Raw genomic sequence first — 9,446 nt, forward strand, 5'->3', positions numbered from 1 at the left:
AGGGAGACCTGAATCCTACTTAAGACCCAGCATTGGAGTCACATGGCATCAGCTGGATAAAGTCCACTGGTCAGAGCAGCACAAGCCTTGCCCAGATGCGAGCAGGGAGCACAGACGGTATGGCTGGATGGAACCAGAAGGTTCTGGAAGACATGGGGAATCAGAGATACTGCTCTGACCATTGTGAGACAATACAAACTTCCATCCCAGTAGCCAGTGTCCACCTACTGTCCTGACCTCTCAAGGCTTATGTCCCCACCACCCTCAGTTTTATCCCAGAGGGACTGACCTGCCTCTTGGAGTGCAAACTGCGGTGGCTTGTCCTAATGGGTCATGACATCATTTTAGCAGTTTTTCTTTGTTTTTTAAGCTAAAGAAAAATATAAACTATTAGTCTGCCTCACTGACTGACAGTTGACAAAGCTATGGGCTTGGGGTGACTGGAGTGGACTGAGGACTCGGATGGCTGAAGATGCCTTAGGAGGGTACCTTTCCTGCAAACACCAAGTTCACACCTTCCTCCTCAGCGAATTTCTCCACTCCCAGCTGGGAACAAGTCTGTCTCTCTTCTTTGGTTGGTTTGTCTTTGTGTAGACCAGGGGCTTGCACTTGGCTCCTGTGGCTTCCTGTGACTGGCTGTGCACCTTGGTCGCACTCCCCTGCTCCGCCCGCCCCCGCCCCACCCCGCCCCCCGCCGCCCTGTGTTCAGCTTCACCTGGAAAATCAGGGCCTCGCCTGCTAAGGATTCCCCAGGAGAATGAATGCGATACTGTGCATCAAGGACTTGGCACAGGGCTGCATTCAGGGCCTTGTGCAGGGGACCAGCGACTCCGCTGAACAGTTTGGAGCTCTCGGCACGCCCAGATGCTGCCTGCCTGCCTTCCGGGACGCCCCCTCTCTGCCCGCCGCCCTCTCCTTATCTCCCTTCCCCTCTTCCCTCCCCATTCCCCCCGCGCCCCAAGCCCCGCACCGCGTCTCTCCATAGTATTTGCCACGGTCTGCAATTCTCGGCTTACGGGCCCTAGGACGTTGTGCCCGTCCCTCCATGCCCCGCGGAGCGCCGGCACGTCGTTGGAGTCCCACAGATGCGTGAGGATGATCCCGCACGGTGGCGCGGCTGCTGAGTGAGGGTGCGCGCAGGGACCAGGCCAGGGATGGGGGCCGCGGGCAGGCCCGGGTGGGAAGCCGGACAGGAGGGGTGCCGTCGGCGGGGAAGGGTCTACAGGGGCCGACAGGGGGCGCGAGCAGGGCGGGGCGGGGCCGCACCTGTGCTGCGGGGGCAGAGGAGACGGCGACGGGGGGGGGGGGGGGCGGGACCCGGCCCCGGAGCAGCTGCGCGCCCCGCCCCGCGGGCTCCTCCCCGCCGCCGCGGTCCCCCGGCTGCTGCCCCGATGCGCTGCGCAGGGAGCCGGGGCCGAGTCGCCGCCGCAGCTGCAGGGGCGCCGGGGCCGGGTGACGCCGCCGCCGCCGCGCGCGCGGCTCCCAGGCCCTACCGGCCGCATGGAGCCCCCGGAGGGCACCAGCCCGGGAGGTGAGTGTGGCCCCTCTGAGCCTGAGATCTGCGCCTCCCCGCAGTCCTTTCCCCTGGCCCTCTCACCGACCACGCCCCAGGGCCGCCAAGACCCACAGGCAGCTCCGAGTTCCCCTATGCCGGGCCGGAGCGTGGACGCCTAAGCCCGCCGCGCTGGGGAAGCCAGGCCGGGGCACCTCCCGGAGAGGCCCCCGCGCTGGGCTAGAGGCGCACGGACCGCGTCCCCGCCCCCTCGTCCTCCGCGCTCCCGACCGGGGCAGCGGTGCCTGGCGCGCTCCTGAGTGGGCGGCGCACAATTTGGTCCTGCGCCCCCTCCCAGCCGAGCCGGGGATCCGGGAGATGGGGGCGTGCCGGGACCAGAGTCGGGGTCCAAGTCAGCAAGGCGTAGGGGGGAGGCTACGCTCTCACCCGCGCATTTGCTTTGTTCGGCCCTGCCGAACCTCTCTGGGGGTTGGGCGGGGAGGCGGCAGCCGGGATGCTGCGGGGCACCAGGCTGAGATAGGGACTCGGGCTCGGAGCGAGGACGGCGGATGATGCCCCGGGCTAGGCCTGCGGGGGCTCCCACGCCTTCAGGGGTTGCTTGCCCTGTCGCGGCCAGGAGCGCACACACCTGGGAGTCCAGGGGTGAACGGAGTGACCCCTCCTCAGGGCCTCTGTCAGCTGACCAGATGGTGGAGATGTACTCGGGGTCTCTCCCCTGAGTCTGGCCCTAGCCTGACCCTGGCCCGGTGGTGAGAGGAAAACTCTAGGAACGTCCCCTTTCAGGAAAGGTTTTCCTGTGCCGTCGGCCTAGGAAGTTGGAGGCAAACTGCTGGGCTCCTCCACCCACCAGGTCAGACCCCAAGCACACCTAGGCTTTCTTGGAGGTCCCCTCCCCAGGAGCCACTCCCTGAGCACACAGGGATCCGCTGGGGGCCACGGAGCCCACAAGGGCCGCCTCTGGAGACCCCAAATGCTAGCCGTGGAAGTGTCCTGAAGCAGTCAGTCCACTCACTGATGTCTGAAGTCTGAGCTGGGCAGGTGCATTCCAGACACCTTCTGGGGGCCCTTGTCACCCTCCTCCTGAGCACCAAGAGACACACTGGGGAGGGCGGGGGACAGTGGGTGTAGTTTTCTTTGTGTTGTATTCCTGTGGGCTGCACCAGGACCCCAGGGCTTCCAGTGCGGCCTTATGATGATTCGATGGGGAAGGCTTGGTGAGCAAGGGCTTAGGGATGCCGGCAACCAGACACCTCTGAGCTCTATGACCACGCCTCTCAGTGGAGGCAGACCCCCTTCCCTGCAGATCAAGAGAGCAGACAACAGGCGTGAGGGAAGGAGTGTTCTGGAGCCCCAGAGACCCGTATTCACCAGGTGCCTATCTGTGCAGGCACACAGTGGGTCTGGGGCCAAAGCCAGCAGATAGACTTCTTACCCCACAGTCACATCCTACCCCACAGGGGTCACGTGTGGGTGGCTGTGACAGTCATTCTCTGAGCTTGCCAACTTCTGGGAACTTATACTGGAGAGAGGGGCACATACAGAAGTAGAACAGAAAGCTGAAGCCCCCCATGTGCCCCCGGCCAGCTGATCACCCACTTCCACCAGCCTTCCTTCAGTACTAATGTGGCAAATCTAGATGTATTATTTCATCCTTAAGTATCTCTGAAATTACTTCTATAAGGTTTTATAATTAAAACTTGAATCAATAATAATTTAATATCAAATGCACAGACAAGGAGGGGAGAGGAGGGGGTGCACTCTGGAAAGTGCTGTTGGGAGACCAAGCGTCTAGCCCACCCACCTCCATCTTGTCCATCTGAGAGAGGGGCCGGGGCCCAACCCTGGGGGCTGAGCCGAGACAGCACCCACCAGGCATCCTCGACAGGGGATGGTGCCCACGCCTCCTTCGCTGCATCCATGTTGGTTTTATGCTATTCATTCATTCGCTTCATTAATTCACTCATTTGTGGTGGGTGTGTGCAGAGCCCCTCCTCCAGGCTTGGGGCAAAGTCCTGGGCACACAGCATGGAACTTGAGATCTGGGCCAAGTTCTTGGCACGAATGTGCTGGAAAATAGGTCAGCAGCGTAGCACAGGGTAACCCTACCATATCTGTTCACAGCGGACCCTGGACGGGGCAGGACTGTGGCCCCCCAGCTCCAGTCTCCCCATGCAGGTACTGCCTCAGTGCTTCCACAGGTCAGGGCAGCAGGTCCCCCCTGCAGGAGCCATAGGCTGCACTTCAATGGGGCCTGCACTGGGCTGCTGGTCCATGCTGAGCTTCCTGGGGAACTAGAAACACCCCTCACCTTTGCCCTGGCCTGGGCAACCCTGGGGTTACATCTGGGCCACAGACAAGCACCCTTGCCCCTGTGTCTACCTGTGTGAACAGTCACACAGGTAGACTGCTTCACACAGGTAGTCTGCTTCACACCCCAGGAAGAGCAGGGGGTCTCAGCCATGGAGAATCTATCCCCTCTTCCTACAGGGGTCTGCCAGGAGGGCATCAGGCAGACTCAGGTAGCACAGCTGCTTAGGAACTCTGGGTGGGTCTTAGGCTCGCTGGCTCACCCAGCACTTATGGTGCACCTGCTGTGCTTGAGGAGCCAGACAAGGTCCTGTTTCCTTCACTTCCGGCGGGAAGATCAGTGTCCTTGATGCCAAAGTTGTGTCTTCCACTGCTCCCTCCCCCTTCCCAAAGCTCTGACACAGGCCAGGACACCAGGATTTACAAAGTAAAGAGCATACCACTGCCAAAGGGAGAAGGAATAAAAAAGTCGACAGAAGGTGACTTAAAAATTCACGGTTAACATATTCCATCGGCTCTGCAACACCATCAGCTAAATGGTGCTGTTTCAGATACACTGAAATTTGATAACATGTGCTTCTTACAATCAATACAACAGGCCACTGTGCCTGTGGGGGCTGGAGGGACCCCTGGATCCCAGGGCCTATAAGGAGGCACATCTGCTTGCCCTGCCCCATCTCAGAAGCTGTAGACATCCTCCTTTCCACCTGGATCGAGTCCCATTCCATAAACGTGCAGGTAGGTGCTTTCCTACCCAGCTCACCCAGAGCAGCCAGGCTCCCTCAGGGCCTTCTCCTGCCCTCCGCTCCACCTTTGATCCTAAGTCCCCTTCTGCCTGGCCAGGGCCTAGCTTCCCTGTGTGCACAAGGTCAGGGTCTCCCCTCCCTCCATGGGCTGGCAGGTGGTGGCCAAGAGTTCCCACTCCAGAGCCCCTGTATTAACGTGCCTGTGACAAGCTGATCCCCTCCGTGTTATAGGACAAAACTCACGGTCCCTCCCTCGTAGCTGGTTGTGATGTTAGCTGAAAACCATGTTGCTGGGGTTGTGTCTAGCAGAGAAAACCAGGAGCCACTGTCACTCTTCTTCTTCTTAACCCAGAGTCACCCGCCCCATGTGGAGGCTCCACAGAAATGGCAGCACCTGGCCGGAGCCCCCAGCCAGCCAAAGGCCACCCTGCTCACCCACCAGGATGGGCCACGTGTGCGGAAGAGGAGCAGGACACTCCAGGCACGCATGTGCCCTTGGGGAAGGGTTATCTGGCCACTGTGCCATCTCAAGAAACAGAACCATGTCCTACAAAGGCCCCAAAGGCTTCCTGGGTCTCGAGCTGCAGCAAGAAACTCTGAGGTTCAGAAAAGGTGCCCCTGGCAGGCTGGGCAGGCCAGGCCGCCAGCGGGTGTAACCCTGCCCTCCGAGGATGCTCAGACACCATGTGCCAGATGTGGCAGTGAGGTGGAAACCAGATCCTGAGCCAGGCAGGCCCTGCCAGTCAGCAGGCCCACCTGCCCTCAGTCACGCTTCCCAGGGAGGGGTGCCCTCTGAGGCTGGGGCAGCCCAGCCAGCTCTGCAGCCACAAATCCATGTCCCATTTCCCACTCAGCCAGGACCCTCTGGACCTACACGGCCTGCTGAGCACGTCCAGGCTGCTGGCTGCACAGGCCCACCCCTCAAAGGCAGCTGCTGGTGCTGGGCCCCCCTGGTCCCCCTTGGCAGCTGCTCCTGTGGCCTCGTCCACACCCCACTCTCCACACCCTCCCGCCGGGACGGCAAGGCCCCACTGCTGACGGAGGAGGGACTCTGCACTCTGTACTGGGCACCTGTTCAGCTGGGGGTTCCCTCAGCTGAGGGCAGGTCACTGTGGAGAGGCGTCTCGGGAGCCGAGGGGTCCAGCTGCCTCAGGGCATGTGCCTGACAGACGACTGGGACTCTGGCTGTCAGGGGAGGGACACTGGAACACTCTGGAGGGGAGCAATGGGTGAGCTGAGGATAGACAGGGCCCTGCTTGGGGTGGAAGCCCCACCTCCAAGCGGCAGTGCCCACCAAGCAGATCAGGGGCCTCGGCTCTCACCTGACAAGAGACAAGCTGTTACATGAAAACGAAATTTGAGCAGAAAAAATCCCTGGAGGAACATCCCCAATTGTGAGGTTGGTGGGGAATGGGTCTGCCACGTGGCCCGTCTAGTAACCCTTTCACTATGAGAATGTGTTGAGTTCAAACACAACATAGGACAGACACATGAGCTGGGGCGAGGCTGGATTAAAGCAAATGTATGACCATCCACTAGACCCTCAGTTCAGTTCAGTCGCTCAGTTATGTCCAACTCTTTGCAACCCCATGGACTGCAGCACGCCAGGCTTCCCTGTCCATCACCAACTCCCGGAGCTTCCTCAGACTCATGTCCATCGAGTCAGTTATACCATCCAACCATCTCATCCTCTGTCACCCACTTCTCCTCCTGCCTTCAATCTTTCCCAGCATCAGGGTCTTTTCAAATGAGTCAGTTCTTCCTATCAGGTGGCCAGAGTATTGGAGCTTCAGCATCAGTCCTTCCAATGAATATTCAGGACTGATTTCCTTAAGGATTGACTGGTTTGATCTCCTTGCTGTCCAGGGGACTCTCCAGACTCTTCTTGGAATACGGAGTTCGTGATCTGAGCCACAGTCAGATCCCGGTCTAACTTTTGCTGACCGTATAGAGCTTCTTCATCTTCAGCTGCAAGATAGTCTTCTTTAGTAAACCCTAGTGGGACCAACGGAGAAGGCAATGGCAAGCCACTCCAGTACTCTTGCCTGGAAAATCCCATGGACAGAGGAGCCTGGTAGGTTGCAGTCCATGGGGTTGCTACAAGTCAGACATGACTGAGCGACTTCACTTTCACACATTGGAGAAGGAAATGGCAACCCACTCCATTGAAATGGTAAGAAATGGTTCTCACCTGGAGAATCCCAGGGACGGGGGAGCCTGGTGGGTTGCCATCTATGGGGTCACACAGAGTCGGACATGACTGAAGTGACTTAGCAGCAGCAGCAGCAGCAGTGGGACCAAAAGTAAACAGGTGACAGTACTGGGGTCTTGGGGGCTCTGACAGAACCAGCAAGGGTCCCCACAAGACCAGTGGTGATTCTCGTTCAAGAAGTGAGGGCAGAGGATTTGGAAACCAGAGAACGAGGAGCCGGGGAAAGTCAGCTTCCTCAGAGAAGCCCCCAGCGCCCTGTCCACCTTCCTGACCCAGGACCACCCCCATCACTACCTGAGCCTTGAGGGCTAGCCCCATGGGCCTCAGGTCCTCCCAGCCTGCGTCCTGGCAGAGGGGGTGGAAGACCCCTGCCCCTCCCGGGTAACGCCCTCTCTGTTGCAGGCTTAGTTAAGGAGGTCGACGTGCCACAGGCTGCCCTCAGTGCCCCCGTCCCTGTCACAGGGACCAGTGGCCAGTCGCCCGTGGCTGAGGAGGAGCTGGGCATCCCAATACCAGCACCGGGGCTCCTGCAGGTCACGGAAAGGCGGCGTAAGTATGGCCCACCCACCCATCATGCTCCACAAGCCCCCTGGGACCAAGGACAGGTCTCTGGGCCCCGCAGTGCCCCAGGGAGGAGGCGCCAGGAATGGGTCGACCCCACCTCATTCCCACCACCCTGTTCCCCCACACTGGCTGTCACCAGGCCCACTGACATGCCCCTCTGCCCCCAGAGCCACTGAGCAGCGTCTCCTCCCTGGAGGTACACTTCGACTTACTGGACCTCACCGAGCTGACTGACATGTCTGACCAGGAGCTGGCTGAAGTCTTTGCAGACTCGGATGACGAGAACGTGGCCAGCGACTCGCATGCAGGTGGGGTTGCCACCGGGCTCTGAGGGTGTTGTGGGGAGGCCCCGGGGCCTGAGACCACCCAGCACCGCTCCCTGAAGACCTGGTCTGGAAAATGATTTCCATGTTTGTCAGCATGGCACCATTTCACTCACTGCTTCTGCATTTTACATACCCTTCTGCTGACTTTAAGGAATTGTCTGCCCCTCCTCAATTTCAGTTTTCAAACACCAGCAAAAGGCCATAGCCACAGGCCCCCTGGTAGGAGAATTCACTATGTGGATTTAATTACAAGGCAGAGCACAAAACGGGTGGCATTCACGAGACCTGGCTGCTCCTCATCTCAGTTCCCGGGAAGCACTGGACCCCACTGACCAAAAAAATGGCATGCAAGCCACTGGGAGTGTGGGGGCCCAGAGACCTTCCTCCCTCCCTACTCCCCACCCACACCAGCTCCAGGCCAGGCTCACACCCAGGGCGGGACCTTGGCTGCGTGGGGACCCTTCTGGGAGCTTCAGGAAAGCCAGTGCCCAGGCTGCACCCAGACCATGTGCACACGTTGTTGGTACCAGGGGGCCCCAAGGTGTGGCCGGACCCCATGCTGGAGGCACAGACAGGCCAAGCAGTAGATGCAGGAGTGACTGGTCCGCCACACTGACCCAGCCCATGTTCCCACCAGGCCTACACCCACTGCCCCGAGCCGGCTGTCTGCGCTCACCCTCCTGGACGCGCACTAGGGCGGAGCAGAACCGTGAGAAGCAGCCCTTTGGTGACCCTGAACGACAGCCTGCCATTGTGGACACAATTCTTACTGTGGAGAGGCCCAAGGAGGACTAGGCCGGCTGGCCCGGGGCTGAGATGGGGCAGATCTGGACAGCCGTGGCCATGTGGACACTGCCTGCCCTCCCCACTGCGGCTCTGGGCTGGGGTCTCAAGGCACTTCAGCATAAGCACAGCCCAGTGGCCTTATATCAGCTCCTTCTTGGTCCCTGAATCAGGGACAAGGCCCAGGGATGAGAGGAGACTTGTCTGCAGGAATGGTGTTATCATCTGTCACCAGAATCCTGGGTGGGGCCAGGGTGAATGTGGATCTGCTGGTGAGAGGGGGTGAACCACCATGCCAAACTTCGGCCCACAGAAGTCTGCTATCCAGTCAGGGAGTGGATAGGGGAGTGAGTCCCCAAAATCACCTCTGACTCCCCCTGCTCCCTGCTGCTGCCTGGGAACACTGTCAGCACCAGACACCCCCAACAACTTGCTCGTCCTCCTCCCTCCCTGTCAGCCAGACCCACCTTCCTAAGCGCAGAATGCCAAGTCCGTCAAGATGGCCTCAGACAGCAGGGCAGGCAGGGCTCGCCCAGTCCCCACAGCCCACCAGGCACACATGCACATACAGGCACACACATGTCTGTGTCCCTGGCTAGCGTCCCAGTCGGGTGCAGCAGTCTGAGGGGGTGGGGACGTGAGGGCACCTGGGCACACCCCCTGAACCCCAATTCAGGGATGCCAGGCTTGACTGCTCCCAATGCTGCTTATGTGCTGAGGACAGGACCAGCTTTCAGTCTGACAGCAAGTCCAGTCTGCTTTCTGTCCCTAAGGCCACCTGTCCTGACCCCTTCACTGAAACATTTCTGGGGAAGAAAAAAGGCTCCTCTGTGGAAGCCCTGGGCACACCCTGCCAGGAAAGGGTCACCTCTGCACCAGCAGTGGGGCGACACTCCTGCACACGAGGGGCAGCTGCACGGGGGTGATTTCCAGACATAACCAAGAGTCTAATGGAAAAGGGACCCCATGAGGGCAGCCGCACCCCGCCCACCCCA

General features: G+C 59.9%; 1 protein-coding gene across 3 annotated transcripts; it reads left to right on the forward strand.

The window, feature by feature from the left end:
* The first annotated feature begins 1,374 nt into the window (after positions 1-1,374).
* On the forward strand, positions 1,375-8,724 carry DBNDD1 (dysbindin domain containing 1). 3 transcript variants are annotated; one of them, XM_088830546.1, is made up of 5 exons: positions 1,375-1,531; positions 4,919-5,055; positions 7,187-7,327; positions 7,510-7,650; positions 8,306-8,724. In XM_088830546.1, exons 1-5 carry the CDS (start codon positions 1,392-1,394, stop codon positions 8,461-8,463), a joined length of 717 nt encoding a protein of 238 aa, XP_088686672.1. In that variant the 5' UTR covers positions 1,375-1,391; the 3' UTR covers positions 8,464-8,724. The 3 variants fall into 3 exon arrangements, with proteins under 3 accessions (XP_088686672.1, XP_088686671.1, XP_055268854.1); XM_088830545.1 differs by having other exon boundaries at positions 4,919-5,047; positions 7,181-7,327; XM_055412879.2 differs by lacking the exon at positions 4,919-5,055 and having other exon boundaries at positions 7,181-7,327.
* The last annotated feature ends 722 nt before the right edge of the window (positions 8,725-9,446 follow it).

Source organism: Moschus berezovskii, chromosome 22 (assembly GCF_049115385.1).
Source record: "Moschus berezovskii isolate FMDL1 chromosome 22, NW_MosBer_1.0, whole genome shotgun sequence".
In the NCBI taxonomy this organism is placed as follows: Eukaryota; Metazoa; Chordata; class Mammalia; order Artiodactyla; family Moschidae; genus Moschus; species Moschus berezovskii.

Bases quoted from the DNA above. Each gene is read 5' to 3' on its own strand.
- DBNDD1 (XM_088830546.1), top strand. From the start codon at position 1,392: ATGCGCTGCGCAGGGAGCCGGGGCCGAGTCGCCGCCGCAGCTGCAGGG. The intron at 7,328-7,509 runs GTAAGTATGGCC...CTCTGCCCCCAG, and splicing joins GCAGGTCACGGAAAGGCGGC to AGCCACTGAGCAGCGTCTCC. The intron at 7,651-8,305 runs GTGGGGTTGCCA...TGTTCCCACCAG, and splicing joins GGCCAGCGACTCGCATGCAG to GCCTACACCCACTGCCCCGA.